Consider the following 22,396-nt stretch of genomic DNA (forward strand, 5'->3'; position numbering starts at 1 on the left):
CTTTCTCACTAGAGAGGACAATGTGTGATCAGTTCCACCAGATGTCACTCAATCCTCACAGCCACGGCAGATTGCTGCAGTGAAGTCCTCCATCCACCGGGTGGAAGCACAGCCAAAGGAAATGCTGGCTGTAGAAAACAGACAAAGAAGAAAAAGAGCCGTCAGAAGCAAGTGATTCAAACGACCATGTAAACAGAGGAATTGTTTTCCGTCTGTCCGCAAACAACCCGCTCTGTTCAATCGTGTTTGTTTTCTATACTCTAGCTGTGCGTGGTAAGAGTCTTATAAGAATAGATTTAGTTTGTAACCAAAAGCCGGACTTGGTGTAAGAGTGCGCGTAAAGCGCATCTGGTGCTGATCGACAACAAATGTTGTGCGCGCGGATCTCACAAAGGGGAGGACACCAGGAAGTCTGGACACACATATTCAGCGTGAGACTCGTGATAAATAAACGCTGTTAAAATGTAGTTTCAGAACGTAAATAATATAGTGACAACATAGCAAACATATTGTTCTAAAAACTTCTCTTTCTTACCTTTATAATATTGTATATTTGATCTCTTATTGAATTGCTTTCGATTAATAGTGCATAGTAGTCGGTCTGTACATTAAATATACTGTATTTCTTTTTATGATTGACATTCTTCATGTCCAAGGCTACTTAATTTTACAAGCAATCAGTAATTATGTAGAGTAGTAGACAGCATCACTACTAAGACCTCTTACTTGTTGTACCCCTTTCAAGGATTTAAACCCCATCCGCAGTATTTAATATTGGGTCATAATAACCTTGTTTCAGATGTAAGCATGGTAGCCCAAGATTCCCACACAGTGTGCTTATACTAATCAGCAACCAGGAGAATATGCACATTATTGGGCAAAAAATGTAGATGCAATCGAGATAACCTGTCACTCACATGATCAATATCTATGAATGTGTCATTGCTTAAAGAAGCACACCATTGTGATAACCTAAATGTGAAATAAGTGACATGAGGACTAAAGATAACTGTTTGTTTTAGTTTTGCCACAATGGATGCAATACTTGGTTGTACAGTTATTTCAGATGTGATCTGTGCTTGCATTAAAATAATTCATCATCACTTTATTTTCTTATTTAAGTGACATTCAGTCATGGCTGAGGAACCAGCAGCAGAAATCCAACTACTCAGAAGCCTGAAGGTCAAGCTGATTGAAATTCTAAGCGCAGATGCCGATTTCGTCCTGCAGTATGCAGACTCTCGCTACCTGCTGTCTGCTCACGGCTACCAGCAGCTAAAAGCTTGCCGTGTCCCTAGTGAGAAGGTGACAGACCTGCTGGATCACATCATCCAGAGGGGTCCTGAAGCAGCGCGGGGTCTACTGGAACTACTGAAGGACCGGGCCCTGCAGGAAACCTTCCCAATGCTTCGCTTTATTAAGGATGTGCAAGTCAACACACTGTCCTTAGGTAGCACAAAGTCCGTTCAGTATTTTCAGTAATCTCATTATATAATACTGGTAGTTTCCCATGTTAATTATATACGTGTCTTTACAAGGGAAGAGTGAACCATCAAGAAAGAGAGAACCAGCTCCTGACTCACAAGAGACCATTGCATCCAAACAGATCTGCAGGAAAGGTGAGTCACACTACACTCAAAGCTAATCCCTGTAAATCATTGAAGAGAACTTCACCTGCTGTATCTGCCTGCGTCTCGTTGCACAGGCCCTGGCTTAGTTAAGGAGAAGCAGCTGATGATCGTGGCTCGTGCCATTGGCAGATCTTGGAGGGAGATAGGCAGACTGGCTCTGGACGTCCCCTCTGTGAAGCTGGAACAGATTGAAGAAGACTACTCGCTCCATGTGGAGCGAGTGTTCGCCATGCTGCGCCTCTGGAGCACCAGACAGAGGGAAAAGGCCACTGCTGCTCACCTGCACTCGCTGCTCAGTCAGGAAGACTGGGCGCTGCCACCTGAAAGTATTGACTCGCTGTTGGAGACTGACTGAGGCTTTCACTGTATGGCACTGTCTGAGACTGCAGCCCTGTTTTAACTCGGAATGAGTGTGTTTCTCTAGACTCGTTCCATATCAGGAAAAACTACACTTGAAGACTTTCATACTTTATGGAATAAACCCGGAGTGCCGTTTAGTACCACTGAGGCATTTTGTTCAAGGTTCTTCAGTATGTATGTTGTCATCCTGATTGTTCATACTGTAAATATACTACTGTGCCAAATTACGGGAGTAAGGCTAGAGGGTGTCTGGCTGATTGTAAAGCCTGGAGGTATTATGTTAAGGTCAATGATCTTCTTTTCTCCTTTTCTATAACAGCTTTTGTTACAATAATATAAAATAAGGGTTTTGTTTTACGAAAATTGTTTGAAAGAATGTTTTTTTGTATTCTCTGTTCATAGTGTGTGTCAATGATTATTCTCCTTCCAGTCAATGAGACATTAGGAAATCAACTGAACAGTGCTAAATACTATACACCATGGCATTTAAAGAGGAGGATGATATCATATTTATATTTTTTTAATGTGGTGTTTTCTGTCATTTTTATATGAGCATTTGATGAATGTACAGTTTGTGAGGGTATATGTAACTTTCTGTGAATGTACAGATGATCAGGAGTCTGACGTGAATTGTTTATCAAAATATATTGGTCTTTAAATGTACTTGTAACTTTAAATGTAACTGTGTACCTAGATTGTATCTAAATTAAATGTACCTTACATCTTGGTGTGTCTTTTCAGAGAGCGACTCAGCTCTGTTCCACAACTACATTGCTCCTCCCATTCCTTTCCCTCCTATCAGGAGACATTAAATAAATGGGTCAAAGGTCAACTCCCTCCCACTACTATAACAACCCAACCGTCTTTAGCTGTGAAGCCATTTTCTGTCGTCTGCCTTCTTAGTACGACCACTAAAAAAGAAAGATATTCACCAACTTTTCAAACGCATGGATATGGCAGACATGGCCCCGGTCTCATGTAAGTGCAGTGCGCTATACATGTCTATACTTGTGTATACCGCTTGACTTCTGGAAGTGATTGTTTATGTATTTAACTGTTCTGACAGCAGTGGATGGACAGGAATCCTGCATTCTCCATGACCTGGATGAGCCTCTTGTTGACCATACAGAGGGCCAACTCTTCTTGAGTGATGCCTTTAAAATTATTATGGAGGAGGTTCTCTGCAAGGGCACAGACATCAAGCACAAGGTATCATGATGTTTTAAATCACCAATGGTGTCAGATTACAGTGAGTACTGTGAGAAAAACTTATAAACCATGTGTTCTTCTGGCAGGTTTGTGAGTGGAAAGAGCCGGAGGAGCTGGCTCTGCTGCTGGATCTGGAGCTGAGGGCAACTGGGGAGCCACGAGACAGGCTCCTACAGAGAGTCCAAGACGTCGCCAAGTACAGCATCAAGACAAGTAAGTCTGCCAGAGACCACTGAGACACATATATACTACAGGTTGACCCTTGTTCTTTCATGATAAGACTGTTCTGGTTTCTTTCAGGTCACCCACGTTTTATGAATCAGCAGTTTGGAGGAGTGGATTATCATGCCCTGGCCGGCCGATTCCTCACTGAGGCTCTCAACACTAACCTGTAAGAATCAACGTAATGTGTAACTACAGCATATAACCCCATCATTGGCTGAAAAAGTATATTATGCAGTGTATATGTTAATGTGACTGTATTAGGCTGTGGAAGAAGAAGTAAATGGAGCAATAACCTGGCACAGAACAGACAAAACCCCACAAGCCATACTCAAAATGGCAAGTTACGAACATGTTAATAATTAAAATAACAGGCGAAGAACAAAAGCAAGTATGCAAACGGAGACAAGGGGCAGGCAAAGTATCAGAATCTGGATTATGTTACTATTCTAACTCATTGTATCCTAAAATCACTTGCAAAAGCCCCAAACCCTTAAAATATAACTTACATTTTCAATTGTTTAATTTTTTATTTATTAGTTGTATTTCTTCGCATTTTTCACTTTACGTTGTCTGTTTGCTCTACCTTCCTGTCACTTTATGCCGTACTACTGCAAACAGAACAACACACACTAAAAAAAAAAATACTTGTTCGGTGATCCCTGTCGCTATATTGTGCACATTCTCTAATAAAGTATATTTAAAAAAAAATATATATATATATATATATATATTAGTTATATGTTACATATAACTGTATACTACTTTATTTGTACTTCTACTTCAGAAGAAAACGTTTACTTCAGAAGGTCTACATCTACCAGAGAAATCTTTACTGGTAAAGATTCAGATTTTACTCCCAAAATATAACAATTCTAATAAGAGGCATACTAATTAATTGAACTATCCAGCATCATATTATACTTGAGCAAACGTTTAGTACATGTTGTGCTGATAATAGCTCTTTTACTCTGCACTTGAAGTTGCAGGTTAAGCATTGTTCCACTACGCTTCATCTGACCTCTGGGTGCAGGAATTATCAACGAGTTCAAACTAATTTAGGAGAGATCTGCACACTTAGATTGAGGCAAAGTACACTTTAGTTAAGCTAAAAACGCACCCACGGTGTTGCTGACTCAGTCACACTCTGGTTCACTGCGGGAAATAATAGTTTATGTTAACAACAAATCCTAACCTTAGTTAGTTTACTGTTGCCAGCCTCTGTTATTCTTGCTTGGCTAAATAACAGAGCTAACAGCATGTAGAAACATTTGAGAAACTCTAACTTAATCAGACACGTAGGCCTGTTTTGTAATTAATTCCCATGCATGCTGCTGAGAGCTCTTCTCTCTTCAAGCACAGAGTCTCTGTCGAGCAGTTTCACTTGGAACGCAGCCAACAGCTGTCAAAGGCGGTTTAAATCAGTAACACAATGGTGCATTCACGGCCCACACAGTAACAATGATTATAAGGCAAAGCTCAACATTATCATGACGTTTTCAAATGTAATCTTGTAAAATTTAGTTTTGGCCAAGAAACTTGAAATAAATACAGTTGTTTGAAGATGTTTTCACAGCAATTTAAAATAGATATTAGAGAGTGAATTATGACCCTTAATTCATCATTCTTAACACTAACCGAACACTAGCTCTCTTTTAATAAATCATTAAAAGTAATGTTGGAAGCAAATATTTAAATAAAAGACTACTTTCTATTAATTTTAAGTGTTTTGCAAATTACAATTTTTGAAGACGATAACAAAGTAAAAGTTTTTTTTGAAAATTGCCTAAATCTTTGTTGAATTTACTTATTTATTAATATACCATATAATATACTTTCGGATAAGTAAATTGGTAAGTAAAACATCAAAGCTACAAAGAAATATGCTTGAGCACTAAATTACTTTCCAATTATTGTGTGGTAATGTTTGTGTGTATAAAATGTAGAATATAATGCAATAGTATGAAATGCAAAAAACTATCAGACATGTTCTGTGTCAATGGCAGCTTCACCTACGAGGTGGCCCCAGTGTTTGTGCTGATGGAGGCTGAGGTTCTGAAAGGACTGCGGCAGCTGGTTGGCTGGACAGAAGGTGACGGCCTTTTCTGCCCCGGGGGTTCTGCCTCTAATATGTACGCCATGAACCTCGCACGCTACCAACTTTTCCCAGAAGTCAAAAGCCAGGGGCTGTGTGGTCTCCCCAGACTAAACATCTTTACCTCTTCAGAGGTAAGGAATGGCTGTAGGAGATTTGTATTGATGATCACACTGTAGTTTATAGGCCTTACTCATCCTTTGTACATCCTTTATTCCTTTCCTTGCGAGGAGAGAGGAGTTAAGGCAGTTAAGACATTCAACAAATTCCTTTTTAAATATGACGCGAGTCACAGCTGCATCAAAGATGCTCTAGAACTGTCTCCAGCTCCATCAGCTGTTCATTGTTTTGCTAATAACTTGTATACTTACTTTTGCTTTAATTCATGTGGTATCATGTGACATAAATATTTAGATGTCCCACATATCTATCTCTATCTCTATCTCTCTCTATCCTATACATATTTTATTGCATGACTCACTGCAAATGTTTGTATAAAAAGTACTATAGGAAGAAAGAGTGACATATGATTGAGTGATATATTATATGAAACATGAAATGCAACAAATAAGAGCTTAATGCAAGAGAATAGTCTGATTGAAATAATAATTTGATGTCGGCAGCTGTTTGCACTTGTTGTTTTTTAGAGCCATTACTCGGTGAAGAAAGGGGCTGCCTTCCTGGGAATTGGGACAGACAACGTCATCGTAGTCGAAGTGGATGATGGGTAATGTACTTTTTATTATAGCTGAAACTATTGATAATATATGAGGTCATTCATTTTCAGAATCGATTAACTGCATAAAGGTGTGTATATAAGAGCTTCAGAGCATTAATATATCAGCAAACAACTACTATAATATATAGTGATTGATGTCTACATGAAGGTGTGGATCTTTTTGAGAACGACAATTCTCGATGCCTCTTCAATTTTCTAAACTAATACACATGCAGTCCGATATATCGGAACTCCCTTTTATATGTAGAAAGTGCTTTCAAAAATCTGATTGCAATAGTTTATAACATAAAAAGCTGCAGCGTGTGCACCACCTCAGTACTTAAACGTTACAAAACATTAATTATTCTGCAGTGCATTGAAAGTGTCATGTTCTCTACAAAAATGGGAGAGTGATGGGAGAGAAACAAGCACAACAGACAGTAAATGACAGCAAAACAGTTAAGACTCGCATTGTGCTGAAATGAAACCAAACTCCTGAATCGGCATCGCAACGTTCCCTACTGACTGGATCACGATTGCCGCTCCGCAGAAGCGTAGCACCCACTCTCAAACCCCCCCCCCCCCCCAGATAAACATGGTTAGTTCTGTCGGATCTTGCGGCTAGCAGTCTACGGTGCTAGCCGCAAGATCAGCTGTCGTGTGAGCTGTTAAGAGGCAATATAAATGCTCCCAATTGATGAGGATTATTTGAAAAAGCTATGCTCAATGATAATTGTTAGTTGCTGCCCTATTCATTATTAATCTTCTGATTCTTTTCTTGTGCGCTTCAGAGGCCGCATGATTCCAGACGACCTGGATAAAAAGATAAAGCTGGCAAAATCTCAGGTAAATTCACAGACTACTAAGATGTAACGCGTTTTATGGTCACTTGTATTGGCTTTAGCAATAATTTTCCACACGGTATAACTAACCATAAAACATATTTGTACATCTTGCAAACCAGAAAACACCAAGTGCAAGAAGGCTGTGTTTATGCTCAGTTTGTGTCTACCAGGGTGCAGTGCCATTCCTTGTAAGCTGCACATCAGGGACCACAGTGCGAGGCGCGTTTGACCCACTGGACTGCATAGCTGATGTCTGTGAGAAACACAAGCTGTGGATGCACGTAGACGTGAGTCAAATCCATGCCTGTTGACAAGCTTCTGTTGTACAGTATTTGTTCAAATTGAAGAACATGCAGAGTTTTATATGTTGCAGGCTGCCTGGGGCGGGAGCGTGCTCTTTTCCAAGCAACACAGTCATCTGATGAAAGGGGTTTCCAGGTATTAATATGCATGTTTCAGTATGAGGAAGGCAACATTGTGCCTGTACATCAGTAGACCTAGATAGTAGGGCAGATATGGTCATATAGACAATATATAGCTTATCGTTTGGATGTTTTTATGTGTCTGTGACAAGAGCAAACTCAGTAGCCTGGAATCCACACAAGATGCTGGTGGCTGGCCTGCAGTGTTCTGTCTTGCTACTACAGGATACCATGGTTTGAGTCGACAACATTATCTGATACATAAAATAAAGGTCTATGTTTTAGAAAAAAAAATAATAATCTTTGTAATCTTTTTAATTTCTGCTTGTCCTCAGAACTTGTTGAGGAAGTGCCACAGTGCAAACGCCACATACCTCTTCCAGCAAGACAAATTCTACGACGTGAATCTGGATGTCGGGGATAAGTCGGTGCAGTGCAGCCGCAAGGTCGACTGTCTGAAGTTATGGTTGATGTGGAAAGCTGTTGGCTCCATTGGCTTTGCCGAGCGTGTGGACAAAGCTTTTACCCATGCAAGGTAGGCATGCAGCTGGAGCTCAACACAAGCCGTGCGTAGCTTGAGACCAGCAGGGAATTCAAAATGATCTAATCTGTTTGAGGCATAAGCCAATTTAAAAGCACTACAATGTATGTTTTTATTTTAACATTTTATAAACATGAAGGATAATTTGGGTCCTTGTTGCACAGCAGGTTAAGATCCTTGTAGGCTTCTTTTGACATCTAATCCCCCCCAGTTTCCTCATCTTTGCATCCCATTGAGTTATGATCCAAGCCAACAGAAAGTGAAAACGAAAACATATCTCCTGCAGATATCTGGTGGAGCAAATGAAGAAAAGAGAGGGGTTTTGTCTTTTGCATGAGGTTTGTACATGTATCAAGCATACTGAGAAAGATGAGGCGTTTTCTCCCTAAAAAATGTTTAGAACCTGTGTTTGTTTGTCTCCTTGGACAGGCAGAGTTTGTGAATGTATGCTTCTGGTTCATACCACCCAGTATGAGGGGCAAGGAAGGGAATGCAGATTACCAGGACAGACTGGCAAAAGTAAGTTTCTGTCTCACTCTACTGGGAAAGACTAAAGAGAATCATTATTTTTTTTATTTTCTGTGGCTCTGGCACACTCACACACACACACTCACACACTCCGATTCAGCTTTTTCACAATGTGTACAAACATGGAGGCCAACATCTTTAAGTATTTACCAATTATGTGCAACACATCTGATTCAAATGGTTAACTCTGTATGTGTGTTTTTTTTTTTTTTTGTTCTTAATAAAAGGTCGCTCCAGTCATCAAGGAGCGCATGATGAAACAAGGCACTATGATGGTTGGCTACCAACCTTTGGGAAACAAGGTCAACTTTTTCCGCGCGGTTGTTTTCTCTCCGCTGCTTTCCCAGAAAGACATGGACTTCTTCCTTGACGAAATTGAAAGACTGGGAAAAGACTTATGAACAAACCCCAACCTACACAATGTGTCCACTTTGACTGTCTAGAATGCAAGGTTATGTCTCAAATTGTAACAAACAACCGAACTGTATTCAGCTTGTGTGATTTGATTTAAGACAGCTGCGATGATAGGAGAGATACTACACTCTAAAATCTGAGAACAATGAATGAATGAATGAATGAATGAATTAACAAATAAAGGGTCACTTTTCAAGAATAAAATAATTAAGACTTCATTTGAAGTAAATTTAACTTGTTCATGGCCTTTGTTTTAAAGCTGTTTTGTAACATTTCAAGTGAATCAAACTACTGTTCTAATTGGCTCAGTTCAATTCTTCTTTTTTAACACTTTTTGCAACTAGAGAACTGCAACCCTGCTATTGTGGGAATGTATATATCCTTTGATATTTAACTTGTTATAATGGGTGCTAATGCCAGAAGAAAAGTGCTTGTTTCTGAATGAAAGGCATTTATTCAAGAAATTTATAATAAAATGCAGAATAATTACAAAAGCAGTCATTGTCAATAAGAATATTAGATCTCAAACTTCATTCAACAATGATAATTAAATAAAATCAAACTAAATAAGAATCTGAGACATATTCATGCAAGTCAGAATCTAGCACCATTGTATGTCTTGGATGCTCATGTAGTTTTTTTAGAGACTTTATCAGATGTTTGCTTACATAACTATGGCTCTAACTGCTCATTAATGTGTTAAACAGTAAACAAAGATATACAATGGGATGACATTAAGTGTCAATTTATACAAAAGTGGAAAAACATCAGCAACAAGACCCCTTCTGGTCAAACCAATAGATGGGCATTCTGTAGTCTGTGCATAAAACTGATTATTAATTATATAAATACACAACTGCCTTCCTCGGTGTAGACTCAAAAGAATCAAGCACAAAATAGACACTACTCAGACAATTAAGCAAGGCACCTTTCAAGTCTTGAGCATCGCAAAGTCCTCCATAATCTGCTCTTGTCCTTTATTCTAACAGTAGCCAGTACACTTTCTCTCGCAATGTTTTTACTGTGCCGAGGTACAGTTATGCTAACCACGCATGTGTGATGCATAATTTGACTGTTGCTGAAGTAGTCTGCCCTCCTGCGGCCGTAGACACACCCGCAGCTTCGGAATATCAATCAATTCAATGTAATTTTATTGGCATGGAGGGGAATGGGGGGGCAATGTTGCCAAATTGCTAAAAATGCACCTCCTCTTTGTTCCATTCTGATTTTAACACAGTTTAAGACTTGTTCGTGTGACTTTTGTTTTACTCTGTTAGATATGCTATTTGACATGGATTGAAGTAACTTACTATTCTTGTGATAAATAGTAACGTAGCGTTACTTGGATACAAAATAATTGATCACTTTAAAAAAAAAAACTCAATTAGTAGCGTTATTGAAGAAAAAAAACGACTTTGTTGCCATAACCAGAATATATGTAATTATTGATTTCCAACCCTGAGGGAAGGCAACAACTTCTGATATTTGCAATAAAAAGTATATACTTGTTATATCGATTATTAATATCACCCATGGGTTTATACTCCCTCACAGCTATGGCCGCAAATTTGGGTCGTTGATCTTCGGTCACGTGAGAGGGCGTCTGGCCAATCGCCACTCGCTCCGGGGAGCACTTCCGGTGGTGTTTCCTGTCAGTGTTTGTAAACTGAGAAAAAATTGGAAGTGCGACAAAAAATAATATCCTACAAAACTCTAAAAATCAAAAGGTAAGTGGTCGCTTTTCAGACGACTTTCATTCGCGGCTCCTTCCACCATTTTATAATCCGCTACGTGTCTGTTTCTAACGGATGTAGCCGGCGAGGGAGGCGTTATTTAGCGGTCGGCGCTGAGCCTGCACCGCACGCCCTGGCTGGCTGTTGTTGTGTTGTCTGGGGCGCGGGTGGGGGTTCAGTCATACAAGAGTTGTCCCAAAACCCAACTCCTGGCTAGCTAGCAGGTTAGCCTTTTCTGTTTCCTCCAGCAGAGTCTCCCAAGCACGCTCCACATTTCCTCACCTATTGTCTGAGCGCTGGCTCCGCAGCATGCTCCACGTACAGTCCCGCTCGATCAGCGGAGCTCGTTTGTTCGGAGAAGACCTCGTTTTCAACAGAAACCCGTAAAAACAGCGGGGCTTTTTAGTCGCTAGCTAGCTCACTTGTGCACAAATGCACCATTTTATAAAACGGCCATCATGTTTGTTTTTTTGCAAGATCATAAACCACACGCTTACCAATGAGAATGATTCCCAATGGTTTGCAACTTATAAATAGATGGATTTAATGAAAGAAAACGTCTTCCACGGAAGTGAGGACTAGGCTAGTAGTGTTTGTTTACTATCAAAGCGTGTATGCATGGTCTGCATATGTCCATCTGCTATATCATTTTCATGCACAGACTATTTGATGTGCATTTTACAGATACAATTGCAATATTCATAACGCTCCATGTGGCATATTCGTCAATTAGTAGGTATGTCATTGTGGTTTTATGTTAATTTGCCTGACTGCCTGGGAATTCATGTTTATATAAAATATTCAGCTTTCCAGTGCCAAGGATTTAACGATTCCCCACTGAGTTTATGGCCATTCTGTTTAACTTAAAGGCCACACTGCTTCTTGCCCTTTTAGTCGTGTGCATGTGTTTGATATGTTGAGCGTTTTTAGGCGTTTTTCCGACCATAGTTCTATGCTCAACTCAAACCAAGAGTCATGTTTTCCAGATTCATTCTAAATGTGTAGAAACGTTCCTGTTTGTTCTACATTTAAAACAATTTGTTGAACTATTCACACTAAGCATTACAATTGCTAACCCACATACACTTCAATAAGTAACACGTGTGTCTCAGTCTCTAGTTCAGTAAGTACTAACTGCTCAAGAAGTCAGACACTTTCTACGGTTTCTTTTTTAAATAAGTACAGTACAACATAACCGCCCACCGACTGGAGGTATTGGAACTTTTGTTCTTCAGAATAGAGCAAACATGGAAGATGAGAAAATTCCCGTACAAATGTGTGTTATAAATATATACAATGTCTTCTTCTTCTTAGTTATTTACACTATACCTATGAATTCCAAGAAAACACACTTCTGGTGTTCGACCATTATCATGCAGTCCTTTATAATTGCACCACAGGTCATTGAGTCACGGGCTGCACAATTAATTTAAATGTGATCCGAACCATTATATGGCAGTCTGCTATTTTCTAATTGCGGGAGGATTTGTTTGAGCTGAAATGAGTACCAAAATATTGTTGCGCTGCTGAGATTTTCCCACCTACACCTCTTATTCTACAGATTTAAGAAAACATCTTTGTCTGATACAGATCCTTAAATCACACCACAATCATTTCACTGTTTTAAAATAATTGCAATTACATATTTTCTTTCTTTGCACCTGTAACCTCAGTGCCAGACTTGGTTGCCCAAAATCCAGTTCCCTGTATTATGAGAAATTTGAGTTTTAAATAATTTTCTAAAACATCCCATCATTGCCTATATTATCTTTTAAGATGGCCATAATCATGTAATAAAAGGTAGATAACGTTGTGTTGACAGCGCACCTGCTGCTCTCAAACAACAACTTTTTTTTTTAGATACTTGTCTTTTATGCATTTCAGTATTATAAATGCACCATGTATTTTGCATTCTTTTTGACCGTTTTTCTTTTTCCCATTGGCTGTCATTATTTTCCTTAATCTGTTTCTCTTGCTTTCTGTCAACCATGGAAACATGGCATGCACCAAACATTGGGGCTTTTTAGCCTGAAAACTGCACATATGAATGCTGGATCTAAATTTCTGGTCATAAATCCAGATTTGGAGATTCGTGAAATTTATTAAATCAGTCAAGATTTCCAGCTCCTCATTGCAGCATGTAAAACTGTTAGCCTTTAGCCTTATGTTGTCATGCCTCTACTTTCAGGCTTTGGCCCCAGATGATTTGGGTGTGTGTGGTCTCTTCTGTTACCCCTCATCCTAAGTGAAGCCCCCTCTGTTCCCACAAACACACACGCATTCAAACCACGGCGATGAATCACCATTCTAACAACTCTGTTCGAGACCATATGAAATGGGTCAGTGGAAGTCTCTTCACCATCATGTTTTTAGTTTGTATTCCCAATCCTAATGCCAGTGCATTTCTCTGTTAATCCCGTTACTCGACTCCCTCTCATTCCCTTGACTCAACTCCTTCTCATTCCCCTGACTCCTTGTCTCTGTGAGGAGTCCTGCGCCCGCTTCTTTCTGCTCTGACATGGTGTTTGTGTTGCCAGGCTGGGTTGCTGGGCTGCGAGGCGGTGCTGTCCAGCATGGCCCTGATGCAAGCCAACAACATCCCAGGCCAAAAGAGGATGATGTCATCGTTGGGTCAAGGGCACAGGTCCAGTCCTGAGAGCCATCAAACTCACTCGCAGCACAGCCACAACCACCATGGACACCAGGTTCACCATGGACAACCCCACCACAGTAACATGGGCCATCCTTCAGCCGGGAGCTGTCCACCCTTGGTATGAGAGAAAAGACTGGGCAGGGTCACCCAGAAAGCCTGTTAAAGCTGTTATTTTCAACTATGTTTATAAAGAACATTTAAGTTGTTAATATTGAGTTATGGCAGTGAAAATAAACTTTAAACTATTTTTTTTGCTAAATTGTCATTCATTTTCTGTTTATACATCAGCCTGCCCACAGGAGGAGTTATAGTTGGCAAATAAGTTACAACGACACAATAGTGCGTTATGAACCATTTAGTCAATGTTTATACGCTGTACATAAAAGGGGTTGAAGTAGTATCCTGTATCTGTAACTGTGTGGTTGCTGCTAAATTACAAGCTAGCGTGCCGTTTACATTACTTACTACCATGTCTTTCTTCAAAAGCTGATACGAAAAGACGGGGATTATCATTCATCAAGAATGATGGATGGAAAGGACCTGCAAGCAAACCAGAATATGCAACCCAAGAAGAAGCACAAAAAAGCAGGGTCGTCCAGCAAAGTAAAAGTGGAGGTAAGGATGGTTACAAAGCTACACTTTTAAGAATACATGCCATTTAAGTGCAGAGATCTACCCTTGATCATCAGTTCTCTTTCAACTAATTTAGTTTTTTTTCGTCAGCATTTAATTCCACAAATCGATATGAGCGATGACAGTTCCTTGAAAGTCCAGAAAAACTTCATCTGTGACCACTGCTATGGAGCTTTCCGGAGTAGTTACCACCTCAAGCGACACATTCTTACACATACAGGTGAGAACTCCCAGCTCACGTCGTCGATGTTGTCTTTCGTCTTTCTCACTCCTTTGCATGTTGTGGTTCGATATGGGAAACGGGGTATAGTGTTATGAGTAATGAGTCCACTATTCAGGCAGTGAATCACTCTTCATAAACTCCATCTGCACACACAAAAACACAGATTCAAACCATCTTGAAGGATTTCAAGAACAAAATTGGATGTATATAATTGTTTTAATGTAGATAGTATGCATGTTTTTATTTTGTTATAATGCCTTATTCGTATTTCTACCCGTCTTTACTCTTTTTCTTTTTGTGAAAGTTGGTTCTTAGTTCGTCCACAGACTAACAGCTCTTTTGATTAGGACTCGCAAAAAAAGATTCAAAAAGACAAATGAATAATAATAAAATACTTGCCTCCAGTGAAATATACCCTGAGACTTGATATATGCTGCTAAATGGTCGGTTTGTGTTGTTCACAGGAGAGAAGCCATATGCTTGTGACGCGTGCGACATGCGGTTTATTCAGCGTTACCACCTGGACAGACACAAGAGGGTGCACAGCGGAGAGAAGCCGTACCAGTGTGATCGCTGCCATCAGGTCAGTTAGCCGTTGTTTCAGTGAAGCTAATATGCTTTACGTTTACATTTTGTACTTTTAGGTTTTTGCACATTAGTCCGGATCTTACAGCGGGAAACAAATCCACCTGTCAGCGTTGTCAGTAGCATTGTTCTGCTAACTTAAACTGAAACGCACGTCTTTCTTTGCCTCCAGAACTTCTCCCGGACAGACAGGCTGCTGAGACACAGACGCCTATGTACAGTGGGGATGAGCAAGGAGGAAAGCCAGTTCTCACAGGATGCATCCGCCCATCCAGCTTCCTGGAGCCCCCTACAGCCTTCCAACAACCGTCTGACTGTCTGACCCTGCGCTCCCCACGGAGATCCCACAGACAGCAAACGGCAGCCTGCAGCTCAGTAATGTCACGCGTTAGAGCTCAACAGTACTGTAAGCTGAAAACAGCGTTGCTTAATCACAACCAAACTTTACTTTGCTCTCGCCAGCTCATTCACAGAGCTCGATAATGGATTTTTATATATTTTTTTAATCTACTATTCCATTTATGACCCAGACAAAAGGGGAAGGACTAATTCATGATCATGGACAACAGGTCTTGGTACTATGGCAATAACTGAATTAAAAATGCACACGTCTCCTTTTATCTGAAAGGTTGCTTGTATTTTTTCTTGGTATTGCTACCGAGGGATTGCAAGTATTTTTGACTGCATTGACTGTCAATGTATCACGCAGCATCTCTTAGGTATCCTGTTGACCGGCAAAACAACCCCAGTGCTGGCCTCTCCTCCATACGGACAGTTCCCTAAAGGACACACATACAGAACTGTGTAGCTTTTCAGTGTTCAAGTTCTTCTCATTTTGTGTTTCTTATGCTACTAATTCTGTACCAGCTACTGCTCATGAGTGAAAGGTCACGGCAGACTTGTGATCCTATTCAATACTGAAGGTGTGCGTAACGCATCGAACATGAAATATAATGTCATTTTTATAACAGCGATCGAAACATGAATTGGGCTTATTACAGAGTGAAATGCAACTTGTATTCCATTTTCACTTCATGTAGAAGATCACCCATTTTTATTTTTTTATTTTAAATGGATTTGAAATCATTTCTATCATGCTATTCGCCTATAGCTGTAAAACTGGATTACAGATGGTTGGTGATGTGTACAAACAGGTTGAAACACACTAAAAGTTAACAAGATGCTCCTGAAATGTAAAATGTTCAACTACTGTTGGCATTAGTTAGGTTGTGTAGTGTACATTCTCACTGTTCAACCTTGTTTTAAAGGGGTTCATCCTGACTGTTTATATTTTACATTGTTGAAATACAGCAGAAGGCTGTTATTGATGATCTTGAAAAAAGTTACTGAGCTTCTTTATCCTTTAATGACTGGATGTAGGAACAACCTTTCTGTCGAAGAAATTAGAAATGAAGTTGCCTCTGTAATAACCCCCTCAATATAAATGTTTTCTGTCTCTGTTCCCAGAAACCACTGTCAGTCTTATTTTTTTCCTGCTCAGTGTTTATAGATTTTTCTGAATTTGAATTTGATAAGTCCGTCCTTTCAAATGTATTTTGGTAAGTGAGGCGGCTCAGTGTGTTATCAGAAATCCTGGAATTTACCTGAAAGTCCTTGAGAGTACATTAGCACACAATTGAATTAAAGCTAGTCCAAGGCCTACAATTAATTTCAGTGGAGGTACTGGGGAAATATGGTGCTAATTGGTTAAAGCCAGTGCCCAGATCAAGTCAAACAGTTGCAATGTATTATTTGGTTCATCCACATATTTTTGAGAGCTCTCCTCTGTCTTGACCCAGCTGAATGTGATCTGAACACAGTACCATGCCATTTCATCTCCAGTTTACCCATGAGCGTCTTCAATGAAGATGATGAGCTGTGGACAGGGGAATATGAGGTCCACGTGGCGTTTTGTAAAGCGATAACCTACGTTGTATTATTTTTAGGCCTCGGTATGATGAAATCAGACTGTAAACACTGGACTGACGATGTTAGCTCAATTGTAGAGGATTGTATTGTAGACTGGTACTTCTGTCAGACCTTTAGATTATGTGAAGGGAGTTTGGGGCCTACCACTGAGTTGTCTACTTTTTATGAAGTTAATATATATTTAAATTGTATTAGGGGTAGAACATAGTATGTATGGGACCTACACTTCAAAAGAAAATCAAAGTATTTACAAAGTTATAATCCTTAGTCTGATTTCTTATGACAACTGAAAATGGGTTGTCATCTTTCAACTTGCTATTAGGAGTAAAATAAAAGCTGCCACTCTTGCTTTTGTTAGTATAGCAGCCATGATTAGTCAGCATATTTTTACTTTTGCATGTATTTGTTGGAAAGATCTTCTATACATTTTGTTTTGGTAAGGAGATTTTTTTTTTATGTGAGCCCCGCCTTTTTGTCATTTCAGGGGTGAAGTGAAATCTATTTTGAATCAGTCAATCATTCTGTAGTGAACGAAGTTTTAGGGCCCCAAGTCTCAATAAAGCTGTTACACTTTTTAAATGCTTGTTTAAATCATTATGAGCCATTTCAACTGCCTTCCACTTGGGTCAACATAAAATGAGAAATGCAATTACTTTTCAAATAACACTATTTACTGAATCTTCTGAACTAGAAAGACAGTAAAACATTTCAGAAATATGTAATGCGCCAATCTTGTCAGCAGATGGCAGCCATGACTACAGGCAATATTCTATATAATCGTGATTTAAAATGTTTTCCTATAGTAGTGAATGAGATGAAAGCTGACAGTCCTCACTTTTGATTGCTTCTCTTGCTTGTTGTTATAAGAATTAATTAAATGGGAGAACATTGTTGCTACACACAGAATTGGGTGGAAGTTGTGTGGAAACAAGCGGTGAGATCAATGCCAAAAGGGGAACTTCTTTCTCCACACAAATCTGGCATTAATACAAGGTTTGGGTCAAAAGATCGTCAATCTACAATTGTATACACAACTTTGATACAAGCCATTTAATTTTTTTTACTATTAATTTACTGTGTTTTATTTTAGATCAGGCTTCAAATGTAACCTGCTTTGTGTGACTACTCCCATCTACTTCTAAAAAAAAATGATTGTCTAAAATAAGGACAAATCTAATTGAGTCCCTTTTTTCTGATCATTCAAAACAAAACCCTTTTCAATTTACAATATAAAGCAAATCCTCACATTTGAGTAGCTAAGACTTGCTTTTTGGGTGACAAGATAATGAAAACAATTAAAACAATTCATGGAATGAGGAATTCCCTCTGTAATGCCTTTAATATTCCTATAATCATATTATATACAAAGCCTTGTCTGCACCACAAGAGGGAGGTGTATCCCAAATTACTGTCTGCTCACAACCTTCCTTGAGACAGTAACAAGACGCTTGCCCTGTGCAAAGCCAAGTGCTCTGTAGCTTTCAGGGGCTTTCTTTGTGAAAGCAGAGATGATCAATACACCTCTTTCATGGGCCAATCACTGATATCATGGCCTGGCATTGGTTGGGAATATATGACCTAGATCTGAAGTTGCATTCCACTCTTTGGAACTAGCAATTTAAGGCTAAGTTTAAAACATCTCATTTGATTACAAATCTTGCCAAAAATATACGCCACAGTCAGTCCTTTAAATAATTTAGATTTGCTATAGGTGTTGCTGGAATGAAGAATTATTGTCGAACTGGGTAATTAAACAGTTTTTACTGTCTGTGTAGCGACAGCACATCCTTTAGTAAAATGGGAAGAATCTCTTCGAGTTCATCGCCCCGTCATTCTGTCTGCGTAGGTATTGCCATCCGTCGTACGTTAGGCGGATCTTACCCTTTAGCACCTTCCTCCTTGCTATTGACCAGCGCCTTAATTAAAGCATTAGGATAGGCAGGATGAGATCAGCCTCAAGGCTGCTGGGAGTGTGCGCCTTCCCCCATGGGAGACATCCCCTCCCTCTGCAGCCTGATTTACAGCACCCACAGGCCCCTGGCACTTAACAATGGACCTCTTTAAGTGAGGTAGATGGGGAGGCGACCAGAAAGGGGGAGATAACACTCCATCTTCATACACAAAGTGCTGAAATCATCTCGGTTCGAAATCATCTCGGCGAGACAGACTGATCATGGAGTCGGTCCAGAGTTAAAGTGTAGGAGTGCTGCCTTGTGCTCAGTCTGGCTCACTCCATCAGGGAGGAGAGCTCTGTTTAAGAATGATAGCCAACTCTCCACAAGCTCACCTTTCCTGTCAGAGGGATAAAAAAAGAAAATAGGTCCTCCAAAAAGAAATTACCCCCCAAAACGGATAAATCTCCGATGGCTGTGCGTAGTGTGTTGTGTAAACATGTGGGTGGTGCAGGCGTTTACAAAAACAAGTGCAGAAGCAGAAAGGTCCCGTCTCCTACAAATGTTTGGATGCCCCCTGATCAAATACATCTCAAGCTCACGACAAATGATTGAAACCCTCCCAACAATAGCTCCTGCTATCTCCCTCTTCCCGAGGTGTGGGAGAGCCTTTTCATCTCAGGCTTTGATTAATAAAGGAATCGCTGGTTGGTTGAAAGCAGTGATCTGCTCTGCCCCCCCGACATCCATCATGCCTGTGACAGCCCACCTCTCTGTGTTAATTAGCGTTGATATTTAAGCTGACTGAGGTGTTCCATGGCCGTCAGCCTGGTGGTGCTGCTCATCATTAAAATTAAAATCCCTCTGTCCGTTACTCCCATTTTCCCGGACACCTCAGTAAATACGTCCTCAAACATACACCTGCAAGTGGCAATCAAGACATGACAATAAATGAGAAGACAATGGCAGTTTTTCTTTAAAGGAAAAACAGATATGCAAGGAATCTGTAATTAAATTAATCACATAACCCTGTTGGGGCGCTCACTGTTTTTTTCACATATATTTGAATGTTAACCCGACTGTGTCCGCATTAATGTAAAAACATCAATTTGACTTATCGCACTTGCTCAATAACTATTTGATATTATATTAAAGAATTTGCCATAAATCTAAAGTTCTCGTCTAACAATGAGCAGTGAAAGTGAGAAGGCATTACTTATTAATGATTACCAAATATTGTAATATTCTCTTATACTGGGGGCTATTATTCAGAAATCAATTATGTATGTAGCTGAATCTTGGTCTGCCTTATAACCAAAAGGCATCCTGCACCCGTATGAGATCTTTAGCGGTATAAAATTAAAGAATAGCCGGGTCAATTGAGGGGCGTTTTAGCAAATGAAAACCATTTCACACTAATCTGAGAGAGAAAAAATGGCCTCCAACGTGCACAAAGTTGGTGTAGTCAGTGTCCAGTGTTTCTGTTAGTGTTGCCAAAGTCTAATAGATATCTGGACATGACTGACGGGATGTCAGCCAGCCTCCTGCATCACAAAACATCTCTGACGGGGAATGTTCAGTCACATCATGCTTCAAACTGTCCCATAGTCCGATGTCTGCGACTTCTTTTCTAATTAGTGTAATTTCGCAAGATGAATTAGCCTCTGCATGTCATTCCCAATACTACAAACTATATCACAGAGGAGAAGAGAAGTGAAAGCATCATCCATGAGATTGGTAACAAGGGAAAAGTCAAGTTTGGCCTTCCTGTGTGTTTTGATACATTAAAATCCTGAATATCTACACATTCAAACTAATCTTTAGTCAAGTCAGAAATTCCATCCTGAATCTGAAAACTTAACTTTTTGCAATTTGGCTCAATCGCAAGTATGGAAGGAAGCCGTAGAGATTGAGCGTGGAGAAAGACTGGTTTGGGAGAACGGGGAAGCAGAGATACAACAAGGCTGGAATCTTTTGAACATGTATGTAAATAATACATGTATTCCATTTAGTTGCTTCAGTTTCAAGGTGTACACTGATGTATGATGTCTAATGTATAATAACGCACTGGCCTGCCAGTCCTCAATTCAAACAATCACTTAAACGCATTAAACTGCACCAATTAAAACTGTTAGAATAAACAGCAGTGGCAAAGAGAGGAGCCCGGAGGCTGCTGAGTGTGAGGGCCTCCCGCTCTACACCGATACTTTGGGTCGGCAGCATGCAGATACATTTACAAAGATCAAGTTTAGTTGTGCAGGACCTTGTTGCTGAGATTTATTTTGCGACACATAGTAATCCACATTCCCCTCAACAGGATGGACTTCCCGGCACCCTGCTGACGGTGTAAAAACCTCTTTCCAACAGAGGTGTGTTAAGCCTCGCCAGATACATTAACATACCATGACCTTACACCTCCCTATTAATCTACAGCTTGTTGGGACACGTTCGGGCTGAGCTGCTTCTCCAGGGAACAACCAACCGGCCACAACAAGAGTCCGTATTTGAACTTTGGAGGTGCTGAATGCTCCCTGCTCTGGGAGAAAGACATTTTTATCTGGGAAGCCGCAACCTTTCCAAAGACCAGAAACACACTGAACAAATATCAGGAGCGATGTTAATCAAAACCACCCATTTCTTCTCTAGTTTGCTTTTATCGGAATGCAAATTATTCACCACTTTAAAGCCGTAAATTTGATCGAACCCATACACACAATGTAAATTTGACCAATCCAAAACGAGTCACAGTCATTTTAAAGGTTATACTACAAAGAGCAGAGCACACATAAAGCATGATTTTACAGAAAAGACCGCAGTGAAATGGTTAACTCTATACAGGTACACTTCTCTCAACCTCTTCAAAGACACCGCCGAACTATCCGTCATTCCTCTGAGTTCAGGGGGATCATGTCTCTTAAAGATGTAAAACCTGTTTTCTTTCTCTTACATGACACATTGTCAGAGGGCATGTGTGTAACCCCAAGTGATCAAGTTCATGAGAAGGTCTCTGATGAAATTATGCAATCTCACTTGACAAGGAAAGTCCAGGGCTTTCCTCTCTCTCTCTCTTTATTGTCCGACAGTTTTCTACTTGAGTAGACAACCCTAAGTGTGAAGTGAAAGAGTAAAGAGAGGGATTTCATATCCAACGAAAAGGGAGCATGAATCCACTCGGGGTTGATAGACAGGGCAGTGGCTGCCGTGCTTTTTGCCCTTAGAGATTTCCATGGTTTAAGGCTGTTAACAGGGCCTCACGCTTGCTCTTCTTGATCTTGTCAGGATAAACTGCCGGGCTGATGAAGAGATAGGCTGCAGATAGATGATGGCGTTGCACGAACGCTGGAGCTGCAGTGAGCAGATACAGTAGCCAAGACGCCAAAGTGACTTTGGCAGTGCGCTGCTGTTGATCAGCTATGATGTATACGTGTGATTTACTCAGTCACTCGGGATCTTCTGACCTCAAAGTCAAGCAAAAACCTGCTGAACATTAGAGATGTGGAATGAGAGAAGAGAGTAAGACAAATGCACATTCCCATGCAGGTAGGAAAACCTCATAAGAGAAGCAAGATGTGACTGGATGCCTGCAGACTTGCACAATCACACACATTTGCCATTCCTCTCTCAACTGAATTTATCTCTTTGGCATTAGCAGAATATTTTGTGAACTATTGAAAGTATTTTGGGGATAGACACCTACATTGTATACTATCACACATTTCTCTCGTCTTCGTCTTTGCTCCCAGGAAGGTTTCTTCTCCTCTCA

At 40.1% G+C, this 22,396-nt stretch overlaps 3 protein-coding genes across 4 annotated transcripts; all 3 read left to right on the top strand.

The window, feature by feature from the left end:
• Positions 1-299: 299 nt before the first annotated feature.
• LOC306743302 (uncharacterized protein) lies at positions 300-1,986 on the top strand (the record flags this gene model as incomplete). Its single annotated transcript, XM_079225806.1, has 4 exons — positions 300-431; positions 1,123-1,450; positions 1,539-1,619; positions 1,706-1,986. Exons 2-4 carry the CDS (start codon positions 1,135-1,137, stop codon positions 1,984-1,986), a joined length of 678 nt encoding a protein of 225 aa, XP_079081932.1. The 5' UTR covers positions 300-431; positions 1,123-1,134.
• An 899-nt stretch (positions 1,987-2,885) lies between these two features.
• Positions 2,886-9,226, top strand: csad (cysteine sulfinic acid decarboxylase). 2 transcript variants are annotated; one of them, XM_079225972.1, is made up of 14 exons: positions 2,886-2,969; positions 3,061-3,200; positions 3,287-3,413; positions 3,501-3,591; positions 5,429-5,651; positions 6,165-6,244; positions 7,027-7,081; positions 7,251-7,367; positions 7,454-7,518; positions 7,655-7,736; positions 7,838-8,037; positions 8,330-8,381; positions 8,473-8,562; positions 8,799-9,226. In XM_079225972.1, the coding sequence occupies exons 1-14, from the start codon at positions 2,939-2,941 to the stop codon at positions 8,970-8,972; spliced, it is 1,527 nt and encodes a 508-aa protein (XP_079082098.1). In that variant the 5' UTR covers positions 2,886-2,938; the 3' UTR covers positions 8,973-9,226. The 2 variants fall into 2 exon arrangements, 1 of the variants encoding a protein (XP_079082098.1); XR_013771084.1 differs by lacking the exon at positions 8,330-8,381 and having other exon boundaries at positions 8,799-8,837.
• Positions 9,227-13,870: 4,644 nt separating this feature from the next.
• Positions 13,871-17,251, top strand: znf740b (zinc finger protein 740b). Its single transcript, XM_079226271.1, has 4 exons — positions 13,871-13,986; positions 14,095-14,224; positions 14,692-14,810; positions 14,985-17,251. Exons 1-4 carry the CDS (start codon positions 13,894-13,896, stop codon positions 15,132-15,134), a joined length of 492 nt encoding a protein of 163 aa, XP_079082397.1. The 5' UTR covers positions 13,871-13,893; the 3' UTR covers positions 15,135-17,251.
• The last annotated feature ends 5,145 nt before the right edge of the window (positions 17,252-22,396 follow it).

The sequence above is a fragment of the Taurulus bubalis genome (assembly GCF_910589615.1).
Source record: "Taurulus bubalis genome assembly, chromosome: 11".
Lineage (NCBI taxonomy): Eukaryota > Metazoa > Chordata > Actinopteri > Perciformes > Cottidae > Taurulus > Taurulus bubalis.

What these genes read in the sequence shown, in the direction of transcription:
- znf740b (XM_079226271.1), top strand. Translation starts at nt 13,894, where the DNA reads ATGATGGATGGAAAGGACCTGCAAGCAAACCAGAATATGCAACCCAAG. An exon ending in ACACATTCTTACACATACAG is followed by an intron (nt 14,225 to 14,691) that starts GTGAGAACTCCC and finishes TGTTGTTCACAG; the next exon opens with GAGAGAAGCCATATGCTTGT. An exon ending in AGTGTGATCGCTGCCATCAG is followed by an intron (nt 14,811 to 14,984) that starts GTCAGTTAGCCG and finishes CTTTGCCTCCAG; the next exon opens with AACTTCTCCCGGACAGACAG.
- csad (XM_079225972.1), top strand. Translation starts at nt 2,939, where the DNA reads ATGGATATGGCAGACATGGCCCCGGTCTCAT. An exon ending in GCACAGACATCAAGCACAAG is followed by an intron (nt 3,201 to 3,286) that starts GTATCATGATGT and finishes TTCTTCTGGCAG; the next exon opens with GTTTGTGAGTGGAAAGAGCC. An exon ending in AAAGCTTTTACCCATGCAAG is followed by an intron (nt 8,038 to 8,329) that starts GTAGGCATGCAG and finishes TATCTCCTGCAG; the next exon opens with ATATCTGGTGGAGCAAATGA.